At 37.4% G+C, this 27,522-nt stretch overlaps 3 protein-coding genes and 1 non-coding gene across 10 annotated transcripts in view; 1 reads left to right on the forward strand and 3 right to left on the reverse strand.

Moving 5' to 3' along the window:
- LOC109037744 (alpha-1,3-mannosyl-glycoprotein 4-beta-N-acetylglucosaminyltransferase A) overlaps window positions 1-3,635 on the reverse strand; it is a 33,894-nt gene extending 30,259 nt beyond the window's left edge. For 2 of the 6 annotated variants that reach the window (XM_019052557.2, XM_019052553.2), the window contains exons 1-2: window positions 3,295-3,634; window positions 1,783-2,305 (exon numbers count right to left, since the gene is read on the reverse strand). The gene's annotated coding sequence lies outside the window, so the exon portion shown is untranslated. Of the gene's footprint in view, window positions 1-1,782; window positions 2,306-3,294 lie in introns of all 6 variants that reach the window. The other 4 variants (XM_019052556.2, XM_019052555.2, XM_019052554.2 and 1 more) reach the window with 4 other exon arrangements.
- Window positions 3,636-14,634: 10,999 nt separating this feature from the next.
- On the forward strand, window positions 14,635-16,408 carry LOC109037660 (major royal jelly protein 3-like). The gene has a single exon (XM_019052429.2). The coding sequence runs from the start codon at window positions 14,687-14,689 to the stop codon at window positions 15,917-15,919; it is 1,233 nt and encodes a 410-aa protein (XP_018907974.2). The 5' UTR covers window positions 14,635-14,686; the 3' UTR covers window positions 15,920-16,408.
- A 2,907-nt stretch (window positions 16,409-19,315) lies between these two features.
- TRNAL-CAA (transfer RNA leucine (anticodon CAA)) lies at window positions 19,316-19,429 on the reverse strand. Its single transcript has 2 exons — window positions 19,392-19,429; window positions 19,316-19,360 (listed from the first exon to the last, which is right to left on the reverse strand). It is a non-coding gene; the product is annotated as a tRNA-Leu (tRNA).
- Window positions 19,430-21,042: 1,613 nt separating this feature from the next.
- Window positions 21,043-27,522, reverse strand: part of LOC109037751 (uncharacterized) — a 28,168-nt gene continuing 21,688 nt past the window's right edge. Inside the window, exons 7-9 of one of the 2 annotated variants that reach the window (XM_019052566.2) lie at window positions 26,219-26,423; window positions 23,418-23,562; window positions 21,043-21,823 (exon numbers count right to left, since the gene is read on the reverse strand). In XM_019052566.2, coding sequence (XP_018908111.2) covers window positions 21,694-21,823; window positions 23,418-23,562; window positions 26,219-26,423 — 480 coding nt within the window. In that variant the 3' untranslated portion in view covers window positions 21,043-21,693. Of the gene's footprint in view, window positions 21,824-23,417; window positions 23,563-26,218; window positions 26,424-27,522 lie in introns of those variants that run through there. The other variant, XR_002009494.2, reaches the window with a different exon arrangement.

The following is a 27,522-nucleotide window of genomic DNA, read 5'->3' on the forward strand; positions in this document are numbered from 1 at the left end:
TTTTAAGAGTCTGGACTCTAGATCCAATGTGTTTTTTTTTTTTTTCCAGTGGAGGTTTGGCGATAAATCTATTACTTATGAGAGATAATAAAAAATAAAGTGACTTTTTTCAAAGAAAATGGGCCTGTTTTGCGAAATTGCACTATTATTTCAAGATAATCGTTATATTGTGTTACTTGCACTGAAAAAAATGAGTTAGCGTCAGATGACTAAAAATGGTTTCTATACACTAACTCAAATTGTGTGATTTGGACACACATGATTTTTGGTTTCTGTACACTAACCACTATTAGTGCTGGAAACTAATTCCGCTACTCTAATTCGCATTCGGTAGGGTTGGGTCAACCTAACCTCAAAACTGAGAGAGGAGAAAACGGCTTAGCGAATGATAACTGGACAATACTTTCAGGAAAAGAAGATTTCTTAAAAGATGAGAGGTAAAAATCAACTGACCGGTTCCAAATGAACCACAGAGGAAAGGAATATCCCATAGGAATGTGCAAGTAGACAGAATTATCCTTTAGAGAGACACACACTCACACATGAAACGGTAGCGAATGTTCACACTGAATAAACATATCTCGTCCGAACACTTGAGATATTCTTTTGAAATTACGGGAGAACACGAACTATAGAAGTAAGCAGTAAGTTCACAGATTTTCGTAAAATATAAACTGAACGCGGAACGCTTTAATCGCAATTTAATACAGAAGATTGACGACTCCAACGAATATCATGCTTGTTTACGTTTTGAATCGAACAGACGATTTCTAACCTTAACAGGTTTATTTATGTTGCTTTCGAACGTTTTCAAGAAAGAGAGGACACTATAAATCATACCGGGAGTATTTACATTGTCAAACGAGCCCGAAATTTCACATTTTAATTGATTTTCACGAGCTGACGCGATTGAGGCTGTTGTACCGACGCCACTTTTTCGAAACTAAATAAATGTAACGGACAATGTGGCAGTTAGTGTTGAGGGCGAATTAGTTTGACCCGAAGGTGAATTTGTCTTACCACAGCGCTAATTTTACAGCTAGTGCTGTTTTCCAATTCTGGTTCGCGCTCTAGTAAAGTCAAGTCAGCGTATGAAGCAAATTGATTGGTGCTTCAGTACAATAAATTAGTTCTGAAGCCTAATTTTGATTCTACTTGGCGAGAACTTACCAAATTAGTTCTCAACGCTAACTACTTTTTTTTCAGTGTGGGTAATGGAAGCGTATCACTTTTCATAAGCAAAACAAAAGACAGTTTCGTTCGTCTCAAAATGTGTGCGAACTAAATCCTACAGGAACTTGACGAACAAATGTTCATCATCAGAGCAGTAAGAATTCCTGAAAAAATTTTAGGTATACTTCAATGAAAATAGCCTTCCTTAATTGTTACGGTGCTTAATTTATTCGTTTGTTTCATTTTTTATATAATTTATTCACAAACAATTTATTAAAATTTCTTCTGTAATATTCCATGAATCTATTCCTTTATATTTTCTTTTAAAAGCAAGGACAAACTCACAGAGCGCATCAAGACATAATGTTATTCAGGTTTTTTGAAAAAAAAGAGGGGTAAGAAGAAACATGATTGCAACGCCAAATGCAGTTTCATTGATCCTGGTCTTCATTCAATTGATAATAAATTTTTATAATCGTAGAAAGAAATTTCTTTGATAATATGAAGTAGCAGTAGAAATTTTCAAGTTTATAAATTTAAAAAAAATGCAATCAGTCAAACATAACACTAATAACATTATTAATTTAAAATAGAAAACATGTTCTTTACCTATGTATGATCAGAGGGCTCGTTCCACGAAAACACTTATCCATAAACTGTTTTAAATAAGAACACACATTCTTTACCCGGTGTCATTGACTCCGATATGAGATTCAAGATTGCGGTTTCACTCGGGATAGCCCGTATAGAGCGGCACGGCACGACACTTCGCAAACAGAAGAATTTCTTATTCTGCGTGAACGTATGTTTCAGTGAGACAGAAAATGCATTGACCAAGTTACTATCACAATAATTAACATTTCTGGATTATTATTATTTAATTTTCTTTTTCAAGAGGAATTTTAAATAAACCTATTATAAATCGCAGGCGCTAACGGACTGTCTTCAACGCAGTAGGCAGAAGAAATCAGGATTAAAGGAGAGTAAACGTTGACATCCTTCCAGCGCCTTATCGCCAAATTCTTCGTTGCTTTAGATAAAGTTCATGTTTTTTGAGCGAGATATCGTCCTCAAAAAACTCGTCAAAAATTGAGGTCATTCACCGACGTTCATAGAATGCATATCGTTTCCCCTAAAAAACGAAAGAACGTGACTACATTTGGACTACATTCTGCAATTTGGAACTATAAATTCTAGCCCGGTTTAAAAACAACGTTTGTGCCATTAGTTTCCCTATGCACATAATTGTTTTTCCAGAAGAGCCAGAATTTATAGTTCCAAATTGCAAAATCCAGTCTATTTGAAAGTTGTGATATTTCTATCCGCAACACGCATTATTGAGAGTTTCTGACTGTAAATTTCACCGGTTGTTCCCTGATTGCACACAAATGCCAACAATATTTGGGCAGAGGCTGCAGATTCATATTTTGGTAAAAAATTTGTATTCTGCAAAAGTCACTTGCGTTGCCTTAAAATGGCGTTACGTCTTTTCGTCTGAAAAACGATGTTGAATATCAAGCATATTGTCAAATGTTCTGCAGGCAAGCAGTCAATTGCTTTATCTTAGGTGCAAATGTTAAGATTGGTCTTGATTATTTTTGAACAGGAAATAACTTTTTCAAATTTGTCACCAAAAATCTTTGAAATTTTTTTGATCATCCAGGATATTTCAGCTCTGCGTGAAATTATATCTTTTAAGTGTAATTTTTTCATCAGGGTGGAATATTTAGGTTTTTGGCAGGCGGGAAGTCTAGATTGACGCCCAAAGGGCGTTGATTAGGAATTGAATTGAGAAATTGTTGAAGAATTGATGCGGAATTTACGGAAAAAATTAAATTGCTGATTTAACAATTCAATTGCTAAAAAAAGTAACTGCAATGTTTCAATGTAGATTTTACAACCGAAAAATGCTACTTTAAGCACCCCCGTGGTTAAATCAGCTCACATTAGTGGTTAAAGTAGCAATTTTGTTGCTGTAAAATCTACGTTGAGACATTGCAGTCACTTTTTTTAAGCAATTGAATTGTTAAATCAGCAATTTAATTTTTTCCGTGTAGATTACAAATTTTGATTTTGGATTTCTTTTCTAAATTCTAAATTTAACAAATTAAAAGGGCTTACTCAGTGAAAACTTATTGCTCTAAATTATTTTTCATATCATAGAAATTCCCTACACTGTTCACCGTGTTTTACGAAAAATTTTGATGGGAAAAAATGCATTGCGATGCTTAATTTCTCATTTTATCGAGCGATTCATTAGCTATCTTCATTCCCAGCAATATTGACCCGTAGATCTAGGTTTTGTAACTTGGCAATGACTCGACGTAACAGCACTCCCGAATCACGGAAACGAAACATCCACGCCATCAGACACACAACCTCGAGGGAACACGGCACAAATTAATCCATCTGCGATTGACATCTTTGCAAGAGGGCTTTCGATCACTGCATCCAGCGCGATTTTTAAGTGGGTCAGAAGAGGTTTTATCTATATCGCACCTAGTGGTGTAGCGTGCTTTGCGATATGTAGATAGATCTGCCATTTAAACCTATGGAAAAGGATCGATAGACAGGGTTTTCGCAACGAACACCTCGATAATCGATTCTTTGCCGTATTTTCAAATGGGATACTATCGAAATTTTGAAAAATTAGCTCAGCGACTTGAAGTGCCTCAAGACGGGCACTCCGTTGGTTTACCAGGACCTAAAGAAATCAGCTAGTAGCGTGTCGTACTTTGCAAGGAATCGATTGATCTGTCATTTAAAACTATGGAAAAGGATCGATTGTAATGGTGTCCTCAATAATCGATTCTCTACCATAGCTTCAAATGGAGAAATGTCGATAGCCGATAAGAGAGGCGATAAGAGGCGTGCACACAATAAGCAATTCGAAAGAGCAAATTTTCGATAAGCCCTCTTGGAGAGGATGTGTATCAGGTGACTAACGCCGCTAATTGCTTCGGAGCATTAGACTTCCGCTAACGCTCGGAGGTGTGTAACGTAAATGCAATGCTTCAATAGATCGATGTGTAGATGACGATAACCATCGATATCGAAATATGAGTTAATTTTGTTTCAATTCAGTAAAGACCTAGTACAGTGGTTACGATAACTATACCGTGGTGGAGGAAAAACTACCCCGGTGGTTACCACAAAGTATCACGGTGGTAGTTCTTGTTTTGTTATAGCAACTGCCATGGTAGTTGTTGTTCTTACCAATGAGTTAGTGTCCTTTTCCATACAGTGGTCAGCGTAACTATCGCACGGTGATATATTTTTCGTGTGGGTAGAGTACGAGCGTTTCACCTTATTATTGTGTCAAAAGATAGGCCAAAACTTTATTTTAATTCCCAATCCGACAGGTTCACTGGAAAAAAAACACATTGGATCTAGAGTCCAGACTCTTGAAAACATTGACAAAAAAATGGACTCTTGATACAATCAGATTTAAAAATCAAAAGGAAATCCGCTTAAATTAAGAGGCTTAGTTCTTGATTTAAGCTTAAATCTGGTTGAATCAAGAGTATTTTTTCTTGTCGATGTTTTCAAGAGGCTGGACTCTAGATCCAATGTGTTTTTTTTCCAGTGTTCGTACTGAGCATGATCGATTGGGATATTATAAAATCAATTGTTCTGTAAGCAACATTTTTGAGCTCCAACTTGTCGTAAATTTAGTTCAATTTCTAAGAAGAACACTCATCTACGCTCTAGAACTGATAACTCAAGTTTGATTTTTTTACGAAGATCTGCTGTGAATGGTTAAAAATGAACCAGCATTTTTTTCTAATTTTGCAAGCTGCTTCTTTCCTCACATGCCCGCAGAATGGGCCTGTTGCAAACTTTTGCTAGAGCAAAACTAAGAGTTGTTTCTTATAGATAATGCCTCAAAAATCACGATGAGCGCATCGGCAAAGTCTGAAATGCACTCATAACTTCACAATCTGCGTAAGAAATTTGCGTTTTTTTAAGCTTCCCGCTTCAAAAACGATACTACGGCACAGATGAACATTTTGTAAGAGGAGTCGTTCCATCGTCGGCAATAATCATCATAGCCGACGCCAATCCGCCAAAACACGTTTGATGGGACGAGATAACACCTGAACTGGATTGGACCAGATAACAATCGGTGTGTTAACGTTCATATTTTCCACGCCCGAATTGATTGACCTTGAACTCTCCTTGAATTACGCGCGGAACTGCGTGCAAGCGTCGGCCATGATGAATATCGCCGACGATGGAGCGACTCCTCTAACAAAATGTTCACCTATGCCGTAGTATCGTTTTTGAAGCGGGAAGCTTAAAAAAACGCAAATTTCTTACGCAGATTGTGAAGTTATGAGTGCATTTCAGACTTTGCCGATGCGCTCATCGTGATTTTTGAGGCATTATCTACAAGAAACAACTCTTATTTTTGCTCTAGCAAAAGTTTGCAACAGGCCCATTCTTCAAAAATTGACCGAAAAAGCGGCTAGTTATCGCATATCTCCAACGCAAAACCACGATTGCATTCCCCAACGTTGCAGACGTACCTACACGGCTTTGTCTTGTGCAGTTGCACTCAACAGGAGCCCCTGTTGCTAAATTGTGCAGCTAGTCACAATGCATCGTTGGAAAGAACGATGCTGATTGGCCAAGGAAACGCAGTTTTTTTGCAAATACAGGCAGTAAAGCTAAGAAAGCTGTCATAATAAAAGTGTCAATTACATCCCTCGTTTATCGGCATTTTCAAATCTGAAAAATGTATATTTTGTAAACTAATTTTTCACTTAAAAAAAAAAAAAAAAAATCAAAGCAACCTTTTAATGCCCATCTTAATGTCATGTATACTGTTGAAAATTGTTTTTCTCTTTTTTTCCTATTAACTCGAAAGAGAAAGTGCTGCCGTTGAGTAATGTCATTGAAGGGCCGTTGGTCAAACTGCAAGGTTCATCAAGACTTTTATTCAAATAATAAACTTAAATTGAAAAAAAAACACAGGGGGAAAAAAATTTTAAAAACGCCACTGACAACCTACGAATCGATATTGAAAAAATGTATGTAAATACTAAAAGTAAGATTTTTGCACTGTGTGGAGTAGGCAGTTCAGCACTTCAAATATCTTTAAATGTTTGATTAAACTTTTAGGATCAGACGTGACGGATATTATGAAGGCTATAATGTATCAAACGTCCAGGCCGCTCATACTTCCATCACGGTTATCGAAGAAAAACTCGACAGAATGAAGGACAGGCCTAAAGAAGAGTAACGTGTATTCGAAACTGTAACGAGCAACTATTCGTGCTCCGATGCCGCGCATATTGCCATCTTACATATTGAAGGCGAACTGGACAGGGTGAAAGACATGCTGTGAGGAGTCTATTCAACGTTTGTTCTTTTCGGGCCTATACGCTTATTATACCGTGCTATAATAACGCCTGAAGAATACGCCGCATGCGAGCCATTGGGCGTTGCCAAATTTTCCTTAAAAAATCACGAATATTCAGAAAACTTTTTGAATATCTCTCTCCGATTCACCTGAGGATTTTGTTCGTAATTTGATCAAAAAAGTCTGAAAATCTTAGGGAAACATATTCATAACTTTCTTCCAAAATAATTTTTTCTGGTAGGAAATTTGGCAACATTCAAATGCTCATAGGCGTTTTCAACGTTTGTTCTTTTCGGGCCTATACGCTTATTATACCGTGCTATAATAACGCCTGAAGAATACGCCGCATGCGAGCCATTGGGCGTTGCCAAATTTTCCTTAAAAAATCACGAATATTCAGAAAACTTTTTGAATATCTCTCTCCGATTCTCCTGAGGATTTTGTTCGTAATTTGATCAAAAAAGTCTGAAAATCTTAGGGAAACATATTCATAACTTTCTTCCAAAATAATTTTTTCTGGTAGGAAATTTGGCAACGTTCAAATGCTCATAGGCGTTTTTACGTAGCACGGCAGTATTACGCTTACGCTTTACTGGTTCTCATTTAAAAAATTAATGGGCCTGTTGCATGCAAGAGATACAGCCGCGCGAATAGACTTTTTAGAGGTTAAATGACACGAAAATTACGATGGTCACATTAAAAAAGTCTGAAATACACTCCTTACTGCGCAATTTGCGTTGTCAGGAACGCGCTTTTTCAAATTTCCCGCGTCTGGGGGCAGTTTTCTAATCACCGGAAACGAGCAAACGGCGGGCTCGGTGATTTCCGGAAGATGCCGAGTCGTTGTTGTTGTTGTTATTTTTTCCTTCAGTTTGTTTACAAACCCAACGTGATCTCTTATAGTGGTCCCTATACGCTTTATGCGGTAACCAAATCGATCAACTTTTAAATATCCAACGCAATCCTTCTACATTTCATTTCACGATATCACGAGCTCCGATTTTTAGGTTATGTTGTCAGTTTTAGTTGACCGGAAATAGCCGCGAGTTGCCGTTAATTGTTTCCGTTAGAAAACTGCCCCCAGACGCGGGAAATTTGAAAAAGCGCGTTCCTCACAACGCAAAATGCGCAGTAAGGAGTGCATTTCAGACTTTTTCAATGTGACCATCGTAATTTTCGTGTCATTTAACCTCTGAAAAGTCTATTCGCACGGCTGTATCTCTTGCATGCAACAGGCCCATTCTGTGGAATCTTCGCCAATAATAAGTGCGTAAAGTAGCGCACCGTAAGAGGCTCCGGTAGACCAGTGGCGAGGCGTGAATGATTGATTATCGATTTTTCCTCATTTGAGGCTATGGTAAAGACTCGATTATTATCGATTTTTCCCATTTGAGGCTATGGTAAAGACTCGATTATTATCGATTTTTCCCATTTGAGGCTATGGTAAAGACTCGATTATGAATACACGATCTGAACACCTTGTTTATCGATCCTTTTCTATAAGTTTAAACGGCAGATCAATCCATATATCTCAAATCACGCCACGCCAATGTGGTAGACCGTTAGTATTTAAAAGAGGTGACTGGATGATTTTCTTAATATTGTGCTCTTCTTGTTCATTTTCCCAGCGGTTATACACTGAGGTTAAACATCATGTTTAAATTATTAACTCTAATGGTTTTGGATTCTACTGAACATTAACTGTTGAATTAAAGGAAAAACGAATTATTATTTGAATCCTATGCGTCTATGAGCATGTTTATTTTCGTAGACAAGGAAATAATTAGAGAAAAATTGATTGAAATTCAAGTAACGCCTTTTTTTGAGTACTCCCAATGTCCGTTGATGACTTTGCACTACATTTTAATTTTTCAGAAGAGGGATGACCTAAAAATTTCCACAAAAATTCCGATTTAATCATTTTTAAAGGGCGAAAGAAGTTTTGTGACTTACTAGCACTTAGGTTTCATTTTGAAAATATCATAAATAATGTAGAAAAATTGCAAAATCGAGGCATTGTTGTTTCCATCGGCGGATCCAGCAATTTGGCAACACCGGATTTCCTCCATTTAAACCTATGAAAATGTATCGATTTTCGGAGGGGCCTGGTGCTCCGACAAGAATCGATTATTTAGCATGGGTTTATATGGAGGAATTCGGTGTTGCCAGATTGCTGGATCCGCCTCTGATTGTTTCAGTCTTATTTACAAAATGCAGCGCATGCAATATTGCATAGCCGACTTAGAGTATGCGTGATGTAAGAGACAATGAGCCCGGAAAATGAGTTGAAACTAAAATATCTGGTTCCTCCCAATGCCAACTCTGTTTCTGACTTTACCTCTCGTATCTTTCGTGAGTGGCAAATATTTCTTGCCAGACAGTTGGAAAACGTAGGTAGACAGAAAACAGCGTTACTCTGTCTTTTGTGTTCGATAGGGCAGGCATGGCTCCAAACTTTCGACTCCTTCTACCACACACTGAAAAAAATGAGTTAGCGTCAGATGACTAAAAATGGTTTCTATACACTAACTCATATTGTGTGATTTGGACACACATGATTTTTGGTTTCTGTACACTAACCACTGTTAGTGCTGGGAACTAATTCTGCTACTCTAATTCGCATTCGGTAGGGTTGGGTCAACCTAACCTCAAAACTGAGAGAGGAGAAAACGGCTTAGCGAATGATAACTGGACAATACTTTCAGGAAAAGAAGATTTCTTAAAAGATGAGAGGTAAAAATCAACTGACCGGTTCCAAATGAACGACAGAGGAAAGGAATATCCCATAGGTATGTGCAAGTAGACAGAATTATCCTTTAGAGAGACACACACTCACACATGAAACGGTAGCGACACTGAATAAACATATCTCGTCCGAACACTTGAGATATCCTTTTGAAATTACGGGAGAACACGAACTATAGAAGTAAGCAGTAAGTTCACAGATTTTCGTAAAATATAAACTGAACGCGGAACGCTTTAATCGCAATTTAATACAGAAGATTGACGACTCCAACGAATATCATGCTTGTTTACGTTTTGAATCGAACAGACGATTTCTAACCTTAACAGGTTTATTTATGTTGCTTTCGAACGTTTTCAAGAAAGAGAGGACACTATAAATCATACCGGGAGTATTTACATTGTCAAACGAGCCCGAAATTTCACATTTTAATTGTTTTTCACGAGCTGACGCGATTGAGGCTGTTGTACCGACGCTACTTTTTCGAAACTAAATAAATGTAACGGACAATGTGGCAGTTAGTGTTGAGGGCGAATTAGTTTGACCCGAAGGTGAATTTGTCTTACCACAGCGCTAATTTTACGGCTAGTGCTGTTTTCCAATTCTGGTTCGCGCTCTAGTAAAGTCAAGTCAGCGTATGAAGCGAATTGATTGGTGCTTCAGTACAATAAATTAGTTCTGAAGCCTAATTTTGATTCTACTTGGCGAGAACTTACCAAATTAGTTCTCAACGCTAACTACTTTTTTTTCAGTGCATGAAAATGTTTACGACGATCAATTCACAAAACTCAGTTCTGTTATCAACTAACCACGTAAGTAACCGTTCACAGGTGCTTTTTCTCTCCTAATTTTATTTTTTGAAGAACATGCCTGCAGCCTAGATTTTAGTATCCTTTATGCCATTGAAGACTTGGACTCAAAACTGTATATTTCTTACCAGTGATTTGAATTTAAAAAGATGGAGGTACCTGAGTGCGTCAAATATATGTAAACGAAGAGATGTAATTTATTTTATATCGATGACTTAAATGCAGAACGACGTATCTCCGTTGCGGTGTTTCAAAATCTGTTTCTATTTTATTTTTTCGAAAGAAAACCAGCCGACTTCACAGCTCGAAATTTAAACAGAATATTTCTATTACATGGAGATGAAACATTAAGGAGGTGTTCAAGAAATTAAGTTGACAAGTTTTCCACATTAAGGAAGTGTTCAAGAAATTAAGGTGACAAGTTATCCATTCAAAAAGTGAAGTAGGTATGACAGGCAGTTTGCATCATCACAAACGGAGATACATGGTTTTGAACTTTGGCTATCGATATTCTAGTGAGCTCTTAATTATATTTTCACAGCAATTTGGAAAGCTTCATTAACTCATTTCCTTTCAATTGCTGTTAGAGGAGCAGCCTTTTTGCTCTATAAATGCTCATCGACTACTGCTCGTCAACTCTATGATGGCACTCTATTATAACAATCTAATCTCGAAATAAATTAGTATACATGAGAGACAGTGGCGTGGCGTGAATTGCGATGTATCGATTGTTATGACATTTAAACCTATGGTGAAGAATCGATTATAAAGGTGTTCACTGCGAACACCCTGTTTATCGATCCATTTCCATTGGTTCAAATGGCATAATAATCGATGCATCTCAATTCACGCCACGCCACTGATGAGAGAGTAGCAAAACCCCACCGATGGGCGGGCGTGAATAAAACGGGCGTGTCGCCCTCTACGGCCTTTTCATGTCAAAAGGGTCAGACGCCTAACTTCCAATCAGAGTTGAGTCTCTCCGCACACATCATCGAAAGGCGGAGTCTCCCATCTCATCTGAGCCAATTGGGTGATTTTTATCGGCCGCATCTACTCCACTGAACTATACTAACGTGTTTATTACGAGCGTAAATGTTCTATTTCTTTCATAGCCCTATAAACCTTAAAAAATGCCTCTGTTTTCTTCCTTTTCTCCCCTTATGTTTATTACTCCTTTTACCTTTATCGCCTCCTTTCGAATTTTTTTTTATTCTTCCTTTTATCTCGTTATTATCATCGTTATTAATACTTTGTTTTTATTTTCTCTCCCTTGAAGTTGGCCCACACAGAGAGAACACGCCACACGAAAGTTTGGTTAATACGCGGGATGTAAAACACAAAAAAAAAAAACCCAAGTCACCTGTTCACACGGGGGTTTCTTCATTGTTCTCTGCGCTAAATTCACCGCAAACTCTACCAAAATTAACGCAGCAACTGAGTTGGTTTGTGTTTCACTTCGTATAATAACCAAAAGTAACACAAGAACACAAATATTTTTATCAGTGCAGAGAAGGGGCGACAAAAAAGTTCAAGTCCCTCATATGACATTTTAAATGTAGTCGGCATTTTCCGTCCCTTTATTTACTAAAAAATCAAAATAAATTTCGAGGAAAAATTCACAAATCCTCTTTTCGACCAACGATGAATCGTATCTTACATTTTAATGACCGAAAAGTCCTGTTGTTCCATTCTGGTCATTATGATTGATAATAATAGTGTTTAGTCAGTTTTAGATTATTGGTAAATACGATACAGATACACGATCAAAATGTCTCAGCAGCACGCATCCGACGAAAAGGGTAAAATGTTTTAACTACATAATTGGACTACATATTGCAATTCGGAACTGTAATTTCTGGCTCAATTGAGGAACAACGTATGAACTATTAGTTTCCTTGCGCACATAAGTGTTTATCTAGAAGAGCCAGAATTAATAGTTCCAAATTGCAAAATGCAGTCCAATTCAAGGTACTTCTATCAAACGGAACCAAGCGCTATAGGGGAGGAAGGGAGAGGGGGGCATGGATTGGCGGGTGTTGCGGAACGCGATGCTCGCTCCGTCCTGTATATTCGCAATACTTTTCCACGGCGATTAGGTCTGTTTCACAGAACGCGCTATCCGGGATTCTAAAATCCTCGAAAGGAACTCAATTTGGCGCTCAGTTCCGTTTAACAGAAATACGTCCAATTACATAGACGTAGCCCAGATAAGACAGGAATATTTAGCCAATATTTAAACAATATTGTTTTGGTATTTATGCAAACATTGGGCCAATATTGGTTAAATATTGAGCCAATGTTAAAATCGTACACCATCTTTCCTTTTGGCATAAATACTGTGCCAATACTTTGGCTGAGAATACTGTGCCAGTACTTCAAAGGGAAAGTATTTGGATATCAATATTGAGACAATACTACACCAATATTGAATCAATTTAGGGGTTCGCAGCTAGGGGATGGTGGAAAAGGGTTAATTGTGGAAATAATTTTAGAAACCATGAAAAATAAAAATAATGAAACCACTGGGATGTTATTGAATCGATTTTGCAGATTAGAAATTTTTCATCCACCTTGGGGATTGAACCCGGGACCTACCTAACACTAACCGACGACCCTACCGATTGAGCTTCACTAGACGATGTATTTTAGTGACTTAAAACCGGTATTTAACGTCGAGTTGGACGGGCAACTAGGATATTTTCCATCTGCCTGGATTTGTCCGTGTATTTATTTTACTTTTTACTTTACTATATTTTTTAAATTTATTTTATCGTTTTACTTTGTTTTATTTCCTTGCTGACTCTATTTTTTTCTTCACTCTATTTTTTTTTTTTTTCAAGCACTTCATTTTTTTTCTTTAATTATTTACTTCTTATTCCTTTACTTTGTTTTGTTTTACTGTAATTTATTTTAATACTTCATCATAATTTTTTTGACTTCAGTTAATTCTTTAAATTCATTCTATTCTTTAACCTCATTTAGTTTTTTCCCTTATACTTTATTTTTTTCTTCATCTCAGTTTTTTTACTTCATCTCCTTGCTCCCTCTAATGTTTTACTTCAGTTTAGTCTTTGACTTCATTTTATCATTAATTTGATTTACTTCATTTTATTTCTCTTCTTTTGTCTCTGTTATTCTATTATTTCCACCATTCTATTATTTTATTTATTTTTTTCTCTTTAAATTTTTCATCGACATTCTGAGATGCATTTTGCATTTGATTGCAGTTTGATGTCTTCCTCATAAAGACTATGCAGGTGCGATTGCCATAATCTCACAGCTGCACAGCTACTAAGTGCAAGTTCTACAGGAGACCAATAAGCACACGAGATCAAGAATTTCTTCTTCAGTTGAATTTAAATGTTTCATTTGAAATTTGAAAAATAAAAAATAAACAACCAGATGTGAATGAATGATAACATTCTCATTCAATGATAATATTCACAACAGTACATGAACTACAAACGAAACAAAAAAAGAAATAAACTGAGATCACGCGCAAATACATTGAAAATGACCTCAAGGAGGTGGAAATTCAACAATTTCTTGGGAGGCAAAAAAATATATATTATATTATATTATATTAAATTTGACAACAACTGCAATAACCTTTATGAATAATAAGGTTGAAAATAATGGATAATTGTTCAGAAAGAACACATTTGAGCTACGTCTTAAATCTAAGCCTTATTATGTTTAATACTTTTCGTTATGGGCAGGCATTTAGTATGATGACTTATACCGATTAGGATATCGAAAATATTTTAAAAATATTTTGAATAGCAGTATTATTGTTTAAAATATTTTCAAAATATTTTGAAAATACTTACCAATGCATTACTGTCTTTTAAAATGTTTTTAAAATATATAATAAATATTTTGAATATAAATATTATATGTACTGATATTTTAAAAATACTCTCACGATATAAATTTTTACAGTATTGAAATACAAATATTTTGAAAATATTTTTATGATGTTTTGGGTAAACATATTATTTTTAAAAATACTAAATGATGATTCTTTAAATATTTTCTAAAAAAATAATTTTGATTATAATATTATCAAAATATTGTCAGTATTGTGTAAATATTGCGACAGTACTGACAATATTTGCCCAATATTGTAAAAATATTATGTCTTATCTGGGAGAGTACCTGTATAGCGAGAGTATGGACAGATCGCTTCATGGAGGGCTTAGGGCCCAAAAGTGCAGCCACCCTTCTAACCAACTTCTGACGCACTAAATTTCACTGCCAGTCGGTAGATTCTAATTCTTACGAAAATGGCTAGGAAAGTACATAAATGAGCGTTCTTCCACAAAAATGAGTAATTTTATGCAAAAACTAAGTCAAATACGTGCTTTATAAACGATGGTTCGTAAGAATTGTATTAATAAATCGTTCTGGACAATTGAAATTCATAGGTTGGCTGCATTTCTGGGCCCTAACTTTATTCGCGGAGGCATCGGTGAAGGCCTGATGGATTTTCGGAGTTTCACATCTGTCTATACTCTCGCTATACAGGTACTCTACATAGACGTCTCTTCACATAATCATTTGTTGGCAGCATACCGAGAGCTCCATGCCAAGATGACGTCACGCATCCTCACCCTTATCCTGGTCTCAGTGCCTTGGGCGACAACCACCGACATCGAACCCAACCTTCTCGCGGACACTCTAGGTCGCGACCCCCGGCTCCAAGTCATCCACCTCTACGAAGACGAATTCCCAACCGGCATCGCTGTCTCCGCATCCGGGCGCAAGTTCTCCTGCTACCCCTCCGGTCTCGATCCCGCCACCACCTACACCGGCTCCAACAACGTCTACCAAGTCGCAGAACTGACAGGCTTCGACACCGAGACCGCCTACCCCAACGCCTCCCTCAGCCAGCCGCCAGGGGGCGCCATCGCTCGGGGCAAGACACCCGTGACCAAAGGCCTGAGCAACTACTTGCTCTCCGTCCAGTCCGTCGTCATCGACTTCGACGACGTCCTCTGGCTCCTGGACACCGGTCGCGTTATAGACCCTATGACGTCAACCAGGCTACTCGCATCTCCGGGCGGCACGAAGCTCATCTCCATCGACCTGAGCACCGATGACGTCACTAAGACCAATCTCTTTCCTCCCTCCGTCGCCAAGCCGAGTTCCTACTTCAACGACGTGCGTTTCGACACCGGTCGGCGTTACGCCTACATCACCGACTCGGGCGAGGAGAACGCAATCGTGGTTCTCAACCTGGCGACAGGCGAGTCGTATCGCGCTCTGGCGGGCGACCGCACCGTCACCAGTATCTTCGGCACTGTGCCTTTCGTCGCCGGTGAGCCGCTCTACGATGCTAAAACTTTTGGATTTATAACGAACGGGGTTGATGGTATTGCCTTGTCACCGAAGTTGGACACACTATACTATACTAGCATCGCCGGTCGGTTCTTGTACTCTATTCCAACAGCCCTTCTTCGGGATCGTGCTTCAGACAATGAGCTTGCTTCGGCGGTTAGAGTTCTGGGTGAGGTAGGCATATCTGATGGATTAGCCACTGACTCCAATGGGGTTGTCTACGCAGGAAACGCAGAGCAATGTGGGGTTTCGATGTTTGATCCGGAAACGGGTATGGTTGTGCTGTTCGTCAGGGATAAGAGGATCCTTTGGGTGGATACTTTTAGCGTGGGAGCAGACGGGTATTTGTATTTTACGTCTAACCAGGTGAATTATCTGGAAGAGTTCTATCCGGGAGAGGGGGTCCCGAGGGATCGGAGAAAGAGGCCGTTCGTACTTTTTAGAGCGAAATTGCCGCGAGCGGCAACGAAGGGACCTGGATCCTGATTTTACACCGCACAGTGGATCGAGTCTATAGGAGAGGTCGGACAAAATTTGGAAACTTCATACGCTTATAACTCCGTGATTACAAAATTTTAAGGGTATAAGAGCGATTCCATTGGTTTCCTCGTGAAATTTCCTTTCACGCAGAGCAGGCACCCCTTGAAATTCGAATTGTGACGACATAAACACCAGATTTGCAGTTTTAGTCAAAAATTTCCTGTTCGACCTCTCTAATATCACTGTTAAAAAAAACGGAGTGAGACTCCGCACAAGCGCGAGTAAGAACGGGCCCTCACTTCGCCGGACCGAGGAGTCACTCCGACGGAGAATCGGCTGGACGGATTTTGGGTGCCGTACGCATAGAAATCACTCCGACGCCGGACGGATTCGCGGGAGCCGCAAATTTAGGGGTTCGCAGCTAGGGGATGGTGGAAAGGGGTTAATTGTGGAAATAATTTTTGAAACCATGAAAAATAAAAATAATGAAACCATTGGTACGTGATTTAACCGATTTTGAAGGTCAGAAATTTTCTATCTAAATTGGGAATTGAACCCGGGACCTACCTAACACTGACCGACGACCCTACCGATTGAGCTATAGCGAACGATGCATGAAAGTGACACAAAAACGGTATTTAACGTCGATTTGAACGGGCCGCTAAAATATTTTCAATCTACCTGGATTTGTCGTGTATTTAGTTTACTTTACTATATTTTTTAACTATATTTTATTGTTTTACTTTGTTTTATTTCCTTGTTGTCTCTATTTTTTCTTCACTCTATTTTATTTTTTCAAGCACTTCATTTTTTTCTCTTTAATTATTTACTTCTCATTCCTTTACTTTGTTTTATATTTACTGTGATTTCTTTTAATACTTCATCATAATTTTTGGACTTCACTTTACTCTTAAAATTCATTCTATTCTTTAACATCATTTAGTTGTTTCCCTTATTTTATTTTTTTCTTCATCTCCTTGCTCCCTCTAATTATTTACTTCAATTTAGTCTTTGACTTCATTTTATCATATATTTGATTTACTTTATTTTATTTCTTTTCTTTTGTCTCTGTTATACCATAATTTCGACTATTCTATTATTTCCACTATTCTATTATTTTTTCTATTTTTTTCTCTTTAAATTTTTCATTTTCATTCTGAGAGTGGTAGGCTTAAAGGGGAGGAGAGACAGTATATAGCGCTAGTGCGAGGGAGAGAAGGTGCGCGTGACTCCGGGCCGTACTGCAGCTCCGGTGCGGAGTGCTTTGACTTCACATGCAGCCCGTCTCAGCACCTACGCGCTGAACCGCACTCCCGTGTTCATTCTCACTCCGGATTTTCCGTCGGACGGAATCAACGATTTTTAACAGTGTAATTAACTCGCAGTGGCGTGGCGTGAATTGCGATGTATCGATTGTCATGCCATTTAAACCTATGAAAAAAGATCGATTATCAGGGTGTTCGCAGCGAACACCTTAGTAATCGATTCTTTACCATAGTTTCAAATGGCGAGATATCGATAATCGATTATTCACGCCACGCCACTGTATAACTCGAACTACTGTGCGCCGGAAAAAAAGAGCTATAGTCCAACATTGAAGTTTGTTTCATTAGTTTTCGTTGCGCGAATCGTGCTCTACGTGAACTTCTGGCTAAGAAACATGTATCACAATGCTTAAATTCGTACCTTGTCTAGTGATCCATTATACATAGATACGTTTCTTGTTTCGTGATAACAACTTTGTAAAGATTGAGGCAGACTATAAAAATGACTATATCAATTTGTTCCATTGTGTGTTTACAATAAATATAGAAAAAAAACCGTGTGATACAGTTTTTAAAGGATGAGAAGAATTTTTGCTTAATGCTGAAAATACCACAGCTATTAGTTATAACGACTATTATTAAGAATTCATTTTAATAATGATATTTTTTCGGTGTGTGTGCATGTGCGATCCACTTCACGCGCGAATCTAAACATACAACCTATTTTTAACCATTCACGTCATAATTCAAACTCTCAAGAATATGTTTTAACCTTACCTACTCGGCACAAAAGATGCATGCCCTAATTAAGTAATTGAATCTCATGGGTGGACTAATTTACGTATTTATATCCTGTGGCATCCGAATCATGACTAATATTCATGAATTAGAAAGAAAAAAAACCTTTGCTTGAATGGATTCAGATTAAATACACTAAATTTCTGCGAATCGTTTGAGATATCTTCAAGTGTCATTCAACTACATTGATTAACATAACTACAGACTACTTAAGTGTCGAAAATTGGCATTACAAACGATTTATCTGTAATTGATTACAACAATAAGACCCATGAGTCATATTATTCTGGGAAGATGAGGGAAAACTAAGGAGGAGGCTTTAATTTCATTTATAGTTGCCAAATTTGGTGTTTTAAATTGTTTCCCTTTTTTCAGCTCTATTGTTTCTATTATTAAAAGCAATAAGACCTAAAAAAAAGGCAGGAGTGTAGAGTTTCTTTCGAGGCAAAAAACTAGACCTTTAAGATTTTTACATATTTCCAAATTTTATCATCACACAACCACGGAAATGTAAATGCTTTTTTATACAGGAAGGGACAGTAAAGCAGATGTCTAATTTATTAAGAAAATAAAAATAAAATATTTTCGTCGATGGAAGGAGCCCATGTGCCATGTAGACCCTTTTTGCATGAATATCAAATTTTAAAGTTTATTGAATCTTAAGGAACACGTTTAAAGAACTCAAAATACCGCTTGCCAAAAGGTAAAACAAAATAAAGAAAAAGAATAATAAACCAAAAAATGAAATAAAATAAAAAAAACAACATGCCTACGACGACGGTCACGCTCAGTGCCGACACACAAGCGGTGTACATTTCATGTGATACCCGATAATATCAGTTTTTACATTTATATTTACAAGAAAAAACCTAATTCTTCTTTAGAACTGTTAAATGAGCTAAAAAAATGTTCTATGCTCTATAAAAATTTTATGACGAAAATGAGATTCGAACCCACACCCTCAGATACGTCCCGCAAAGCACGGAACTTGTATGGATACTTCATAGTTAACGCTGGTTTGATAGGTAGTACGGCATAATGGTGAATAACAATAAAGCATTTTCCCGATACACAATATAATCGTCAAACAACTGTAGAAATACATTGGAGCTTCTTCTTTAATAAAAAAAAAATATTATTTTCATATTAAAAATTAAGTGTCAGAAGTGGGATTAGAACCCACGACCTCAAAGAGGACCAGTGAGCGCCGACTTAATATTACGGATCAATGATTAAAAGTGAAGATTTAAACCCACAATATAATCGTCTAACAGGTGCAACCATACTTGACTACTTCTTTTGGAGCAAAATAAAAATTAATTTCACGATAAAAATTATGTGTCAGGAGTGGGATTTGAACCCACGCCCTCAGAGAGGACCAGAACGCTCAACCCGCGGAACGGGCAAGGGGAATCCTTGAGTCTGGCGCCTTAGACCGCTCGGCCATCCTGACTGTTGATGATCGGCGCCAAAATCGCGGTATTTCAAGCCATAGAGCACTTTGCTTGTACTGTATGCACTATCTTGCTTTGGCGGGAAATTTAAAAATTCTTATTCATTGGACTTGCGGACGGATAGAACTTTGACGAAAATAAAAGCAGGGACTCTTCCTTTTCTCTTTTTTTCTCTCATAATGTATTGAATCTTGTTAACCCAAGAAAATGTTCATTGATAAAAAAAAAAAAAAAAAAAAAAAAAAAAAAAAAAAAAAAAAAAAACTTGTAAACAATCAGTAAAACTTGCAATTTGAATGAAATGTATCCATCCATTTATCTGAGGCGCTTTAGTATACAAGCTGCCTGTGCGTTCTTAGAAACTATGAATAAAAAATAAATATATAAAAAGTTTATACCAATGGTGCTTTAATTTCAGTGATATAAGCATGCATAAGACGGAAATAAATTAATTGTTATCATTGGAAAATAATTACTGTCACTTTTTCTGTGTCAAAATGTGCATGTTACGATGGAATATTTAATGCAAATAGGCACTTCGAGCAATTTGTTTTGCTCAAAATGTTTTTGGTAATATCATAATCACTACTAAAAGAGATAAGTTCAACACTTCATTTGCTTAGTCCAAGGATCCGGCCCAAGGGACCATGAGAGAACTCGGAGAGTTTCGAGAGAACGTCCTGGGTTTAAGTCAGCGCTTACCTGTCATCCATGTTAATTTTGGGCCTTTACAAATGTGTCCAAGATAATCATTTGCATTCTATGAAATGTGCATATCTTTCGATGAATGTAAGATGCAAATTTTAGTATAGGCGTATTATTTACTACAGATACCTCGAGGTTGTTTGTGGGTACTCGAGTTGTTTCGAATAGTGTCAATGTTTTCAGAACGAGTCAAAGTGGAATGCTATTTTCCGCGAAAATTTCACTCATCTCCATGAGTGGTATGGTTGGATTATGCAGAAATAGCACTTGAGGACATAGGTGATTGCACTTGAGTTTCAATTTCGAAGGCTGGAATGTTCGGTGGGTGTGAAGAGAGCCCATGAGTCATGCCATTCAGGATTAGGCACTAACAGATCAAAATAAACGAGCTAAAATTCAGCACTTGAGGCTGTGAGTTATCGCAAAAGGCAGCATACTTGTCAGTGGTACAAGTCTCGCATATATCTAAGAATGTAGAAAAATATGTTTTCGGATCATCTGCAAATCCAATAATGAAAAGAGAATAGTCCAAAACCCTATGTTTATGCACATCGTACATGAGAGAGAGAAAAAAAGAAAAAGGAAAAGCACTGAAGGAAAACAATTCATCACTAACTTTTTTCGATTTTTTTTCGATTTTTTTTCGATTTTTTTTTTTTTTTTTTTTTTTTTTTTCTTAAATTACCGACAGTAAGGAATTTTGCCTCCACTCTACTCTCATTCCTCCACAAAACTTCTATGTGGATGTGTGTAGGTACCTAATCTCAACATGCAGCCACTTTCGAATATTTCAATACTATCTTTATTTCCTTTCAAGCCTGTAGATCATGACTCCATTAGCAAAGTCTACATACAACATGGTCAGGAAAATCGACGCGGAACTTCCCTAATTGATAAGAAATATAACTCTGAATAGGATAATTATTTATTTCCAAAGAATTATTGGTGTTTTGACTATCATATGAGCCAAAAGCTTCTACAGTCGGTCAAGCAAGTGTTACAATTTTTACATGCATATTTTAATTTTGTTTTCATTCAATCTAGCCGGGGTTAACTTTACCTCTACCTAAACGGTACATTTTGCAATTTGGAACCATAAATTCTCGCCCGGTCTAAAAACAACATATGTGCCATTGATTTCCCTATTCACATAAGTGTTCTTCCAGAAAAGCCAGAATTTCCAAATTGCAAAATGCAGTCCAATATAATAGGTTCTCGGATTTTCGGTTCCAACGGATATGAAATCCAGACATTTTTTCTCTTCACCCCAATAAAAACTATGCATTTCTTTAGTATTTATCGCGTTTTTATGTTGTATGATCCCTCCAATTAAGAATTTCAATACTAGCTTGGTTTTCGATTCTTTCTATCCACTTAACCTAAAATTTTATTTATATCTCAAATTTTGAAATGCTGTGAATGTTTTTGATTCCAACCCTTGACCAAGATAGACGAGCAAACTTCATTATCCCTCCCCTAGTTCGGTGATCTTCCTTTCGTTCCATCCGTTGGTAGCGCTCTTTCGGGGTACTAAACATTTTTATCTCTAACTTTTCAGCTAACATCGTGACCATGCAAGGAGGAAAAGCAAAGAGACAAGACTTGCTTCCAAAGAAGTGCTCGCATTCGTGTCCAACTCTAGCTTGTTATTTTCCTCGAAGTCGGGATGTGTTGCGCTGAGAGGAATCCTGTGATTGAAAACAAACAGAAAAAATGGATGAATAAATGGGATAGTCTATGAGAAAAGAGGCCTTGGTCCAAGCAGGGAAAATACTGAGGGAAAATATTTTTTTCTTTTTCCCCTTTTTTCTTCTTTTTTTTTAAGATAAAAAATTATATTTTTAAACTTCTCTAGTCCTAAACAGTAAACTGTGAGCTGTATATTTCATTGTTGTACTGACATACAGGACGTTCACATTTAATTTGAATTCAACAATTTTTAGACTTAAACGTGGTGCATGATGGATTAAAACTTTAAAAATAAAACAATATTTTGAAGAATGATGTCTAAGTTTTTGAGGATTCCCGCGGTTTTTTCAACGCACCTTACACTTTTGATCCAGCTGAAATTCACCATTCCGCTCTGTTATTTTTTTGCGGCCGATCATGAAATACGTAACACTTAGGGGAGGGAGGGGGGTGAGAGAAGCATTAAACCATTCCGATTTTTACGTGTGGAAGGATAGGAACGTATTCAAAAGCGATACGATAAGGCGAGGAAGGGACCCTAGTAAAATTTGGCAGTAGAATCTGTGTTCCAAAATACGATAGACCTACAGGCGGCTGTAAGATTTCCAATAGCTTCTATAGCCGGCAACACAATTTCTTATAGCCTTTTATAGCCGATAGCGATTAAGCAACAGCCTGGCAATAAAGTGTATGCTAAACGTTACTAATTACGGATGCTAGGACTTAGTTAGTTTTTGGACTGCCGCTCTCTTTTTTGGCCGTAGTATCTTGATTTATTTTGCGAGGAAAGCTCCGTACTTTTGAAGGATGCCTACCATTCCTAATATGTTGGAGCGCTTTCAATTTCGTATGATACTGTGCAATACCTCTGGTGCGAAATAGTTGCTTCAAGCGCCGTGGTACGCTGCGGCGGGGCGCGGCGGGCGGGCAGCCAGCGCGGAACGCGCACTGGCGCCTACAAACCTAACAGGGATACTTCACGCATTGCGCAATGCGTGAAGTATCCCTGTTAGGTTTGTAGGCGCCAGTGCGCCGCTGCTGCGCTTTGTGTTAGGCTCTAATATTTAATCTCGTAGAGTCAGCGTTTTTCAACTCTTGACTTTGAAATGTTTGCACACTCTGTATGGATTATTCTTATTTTAATTGATGAAACAAATTATGTAAAAGGAAAATATAATGTGCGTTTTGTAAATATTAAGGTGATTCCGTACAAACTTAAGGATTTACAAAGCACACGAATTTCTAAACAATTTCTTACAGCCTTTTAGAGCCGATGGCGAAAAAGCAACAGCCAGGCGATAAAGTGTAAAGCCCGACGAAAGGAACTATAGCCCGGCTGCATAATTTTTTATCGCTTCGTGTAGCCCGGCCGTATGATTTTTTCCACTTTCTACAGCCAGCTATATGATTTTCTATCGCCTTCTTCAGTCGGCTATAAGAACTCCTATGGTATTTTGAAACGCAGCTCCTATCGCCAATTTTTACCAGGGGAAGTAGAATATTCCGTAAAGCGTTGCGTATGTCATGAATAACCGCGTATGAAAGTAGTGAATAGCTCAACGTTGACTGTCGTTGAGAAGAATTATGACTTACGGAAGAACATTCTCCAAAAATTTCCCAGGCTCGTTTCCAGGTGGGGTGTACAAACAAATCACAACAACCTGCTCCTCATCTTCGCGCTCATGCCGTCCGCAACCTATCGCCTGGCTGGACGCCCAGACCATTTGCGTGAAAAGACCTGAAAAATCAATCGATTCTTCGATTATTCGATGATAAAAGGGGAAACTACAGGAAAGAATGAAAATAAAAAGGGGAGAAATGAAAAGAAAGAAAGAAATAAAGAAAGTACGTAAGGAAACATGTTGAAGAGTATTGAATTAAGAAAAATTTAAACATAAAAATATATACAAAAGAAATTAACAAAACAAAGAAAAAACAAAAAAGGGAAAATGAAAGAGGCAAAAAATGAAAAAAAGGAAAAGTGAAACATAAAGAAATGAAAAGAAATGGAAATATAAAAATAATGAAAAAATAAAAAAAGGAAAAAATAGAGAGGGGGGAAAAAGTAAAGAGGAAAATATAATAAAGGGAGGAAATTGAGAAGAGAAAACACGAAAAAGGGAAGAAGTAAAAAATGAAAAATGAAGAAGGCAAGTATAAAACAGAGACTTAATGATAATGGGAAAAGGGAAAAAGAGAAAACATAGGAATGGGCAAAAAATGAAAAAGGAAAAAAATAAAATAAGGTTTAGACAAAAAAGTGAGAATTTGAAAAGAGAAAAAAGTAGAATGAGAAATATGAAAACGGGAAAAGACTAAACAAAGAAAAAATACGGTTCTTATAAAAAAAAGGAAAATTTTTTTAAAAAAAAAAAACTGGAAAAACCAGAACCATCTCTCACAGGTTATTCACGACGAAATGCAATGCTAAGTTAAATCCGAATTATACTGCATAGAGCGACAACACGGCTGAGTCGACCTAACCTCTCCCAGCAGAGCACCACGTTCGTTGAACACCACTCAACAAACTCAACACACCGGTGCGGCGGGCCACGTCGATCGATACCCGTAGCCGCTCGCTTATATACCGGTGCATTTCACCGTTTCCTCGACTGGGAGTCGTGGTGTGCTCCTGTAATCCAGCTACTTGGAGGTCGGGTAATCTGGATGGTTTGAGGCTGGGAGTCCTGGTTGGCAGTTCTCTGCGTCGACCGAGCGTCCGCACTAAGCTTGTCATCAATATGGTAACCCTGGAGGAGTCCGGGGTAACCAGGTTGGCTAAGGAGGGGCGAACCGGGCCAGGGGGGAAACCCAGCAGCCAAAAGTCCCCGTGGTGAGCAGTAGTGGGATAGCGCTTGGGAGTAGGGTCTGTCAGTCAGCCCAGCCAATAGAATCGGACAGTTACCTTTTGCATGTTTCTGGTATGAAAATGTTTGTATATCTCGTCTCAATTTAAAATTAATTTTAACTTATTTTTTTGTTTATTTTTTATTTTTTTGTTCGGGGTTTTTTGGGAGTTGAACCTTTCTCCCTGTGCAATGATTTTGCAAAATGTCATTAGTTTTTTTTTTTCTTTTCGAAAAATTGATTCCTTTGACTTTAAAATTTTGAAAAAATTGGTACCCTATTTTTTATGCAGGCTACAAAACAGATTAGTGTCCCCTAGAATCTCAGATCCACAGTTAATTCATGCCAGAGAGCGTTAAGATAAGTTATTTTTGCATATTTTTGGAGTAGCGCTTGGGAGGAGGGTCTGTCAGTCAGCCCAGCCAATAGAATCGGACAGTTACCTTTTGCATATTTCTGGTATGAAAATTTTTGTACAGCTCGCCTCAATGTGGCATTAATTTTCATTTATTTTTTTGTTTATTTATTTTTTTTTTGTTTTGTTTTGTTTTGTTGGGAGGGGGAGAGAGATAATTAATCCTATATGACATAGCGTTATAAATTTGTAACAATGTATGATCGGGGTTTTTAGGAATTGAACATTTCCCCTTGTGCCATGATTTTGCAAAATTCCATCACTTTTCCTTTTTGAAAAATCGATTCCCTTAACTTTAAAATTTTGAAAAAAAATTGGTACCCTATTTTTTTTTTATGCAAGCTATGAAATAGATTAGTGTCCCCTAGAATGTGAGATCCACAATTAATTCATGCCAAAGAGGGTTAGGATAAGTTATTTTTGCATATTTTTGGTGTGAAAATGCTTGTTCAGCTCGCCTAAATTTAAAGCAATTTTTAATTTAAATTTAATTTTAATCTTTGAAAACAAATTAATAAAAATAAAACTCAGGAAATTGAAATAAAGTTTTTGACAAAACTTCAAAAAAGGAGCCTTAGCGGACTAAAAGTAAATTGATGATTTGTAGAGGTAAACTAAGGTTTAAGGCCTCTGTTTAAGGTTATTTTCAATTTTAAATGGATTTTTTATTTATTTTCCCTCACTTTTGAGTTCCATTTTTTTACATTTCATCATTTTTGTGTGTTTTCTCTTGAAAGTTGCAAGATTAAACATATGTTAAGGATCTCCTTAAATATTACGAAGCATTCCTAAGAAAAAAAGTTATTCAAGGAGCGATTAAGACACTCTAAGTCTCAGGTAGCATGATAAACTTAGTTATCAAATTGGGGTATAAAATCCATCGCGTGGCATAAGAAATAAGTAAGAATAAATGATGAATATGAGTGAGTCCAGACTCTTGAAAAATTTGACAAGAAAAGATACTCTGGACTCAATTGGGTTTTTGCTTGAATTGAAAGGAAATACGATTTTATTAAGATGGTTGGCTTCCGATTCAAGCAAAAGTTCAAGTGAATCAAAAGAATTATGTTCTTATTATGCTAGTCTGGACGCTGGGTCCAAGAGACGTTTTTTGCAGTGTGCGAATTCTCACCAACGTAAGGATGCCTTTGAAGATCCGGCTCAATAGTGTAGTTGTAGCCCTCGCTCTCAGCATACCAGGTCGCGGCCACTTCGGTGGGTGAGATGGGCAGTTGGGTGCTGGAATAGGCAAAAGCATTGCAGCCGTGACCCTCATAGGTACACAACCACGTATCCGACGGCTGCGTTTCAGCCTTTTTCCGAGCTAAGTTCCGCAACTGTAAAAGCGAACGTAAAAAATATGATCAGGGCCAGATTTACCTACATGCCGCCCATGGGCCGCCTGTATTTTTCCGCCCCCTGCTCATTTGTTTTGAAACATCAATAGATCGTATTTGACAGTGGTTCGATGTATCGTTTGGTTCAAAACAATAGAACATAACCTCAAACAAAAATTTTAAGAATTAATTTGGAAAAGCTGAAAATGAGAAAATTCCTGACAATTTCCCTTTTCATTGCCATTTGGTACTCGAGAGAATAAAAACTCGATCACATAAGACCCGTTACCTCAGATTTCTAGTGTAAGTCGGCTATCACATAACTCGGTTTGCGACGTCGCAGACTTCCTGTCATACTTCAGTTTTTAAACGGAAAATTACTCAACGGCAATTTTCAAAACTGCCGTGATTTTTCATCTCTGTGCGAAGAAAATTCTGCAAAAACTTCAAGGAGTCATGACTCCTCTGTCAGTTAAATCTGTGGCAAGCTTGAATGAATTAGATTTCTTATTTTATCTACTTTAATAAAGTTAATTCCTTTAATCTTACTATACTACCTATTTTGTATGTAAAAAGAATAACATGGAGGTGGAGATTTTCAGACACTGCAAACGAGAAATGTGATTGCGGGCTTCCGCCGTCGATATAGAGCATGGTAATTGATTAAAAAATCGAGAACCAAGCAAAGATAAACAGCATATTTCAAACCACATGTAGATGAGAAATAATATAAAACTTACAAGAAACAGTATTCTCGCGTAGTCTGCTAATATATAGTTTTGTAAAAAAAAATTATTATTTTTTTATTATTTTGTATAATGATTCCACTGGCTGTTCCTAATGCACTGGAGAAGATCGCAGTTTGTAGGCGGTCGAAACGTTTGCTTTATTGTTTCTTGTGAGTTTTATATTATTTCTCATCTACATGCAGTTTGAAATTTTACTTGTTTACTTTGCTTGTAGCTCAATTTTTTAATCAATTACCACGTCCAGAATGTATACTCTGCCTCAAGAATGACGAACCAAAGCGCCTTCATCTAATCCCATATCTGCAATTGGGGCAACTTTAGAGAACGAATAGTTGTATGTGCGCAGGCGC

The sequence above is a fragment of the Bemisia tabaci genome, chromosome 10 (assembly GCF_918797505.1).
Source record: "Bemisia tabaci chromosome 10, PGI_BMITA_v3".
NCBI classification, from domain to species: Eukaryota; Metazoa; Arthropoda; class Insecta; order Hemiptera; family Aleyrodidae; genus Bemisia; species Bemisia tabaci.

What these genes read in the sequence shown, in the direction of transcription:
- LOC109037660 (XM_019052429.2), top strand. Translation starts at nt 14,687, where the DNA reads ATGACGTCACGCATCCTCACCCTTATCCTGGTCTCAGTGCCTTGGGCG.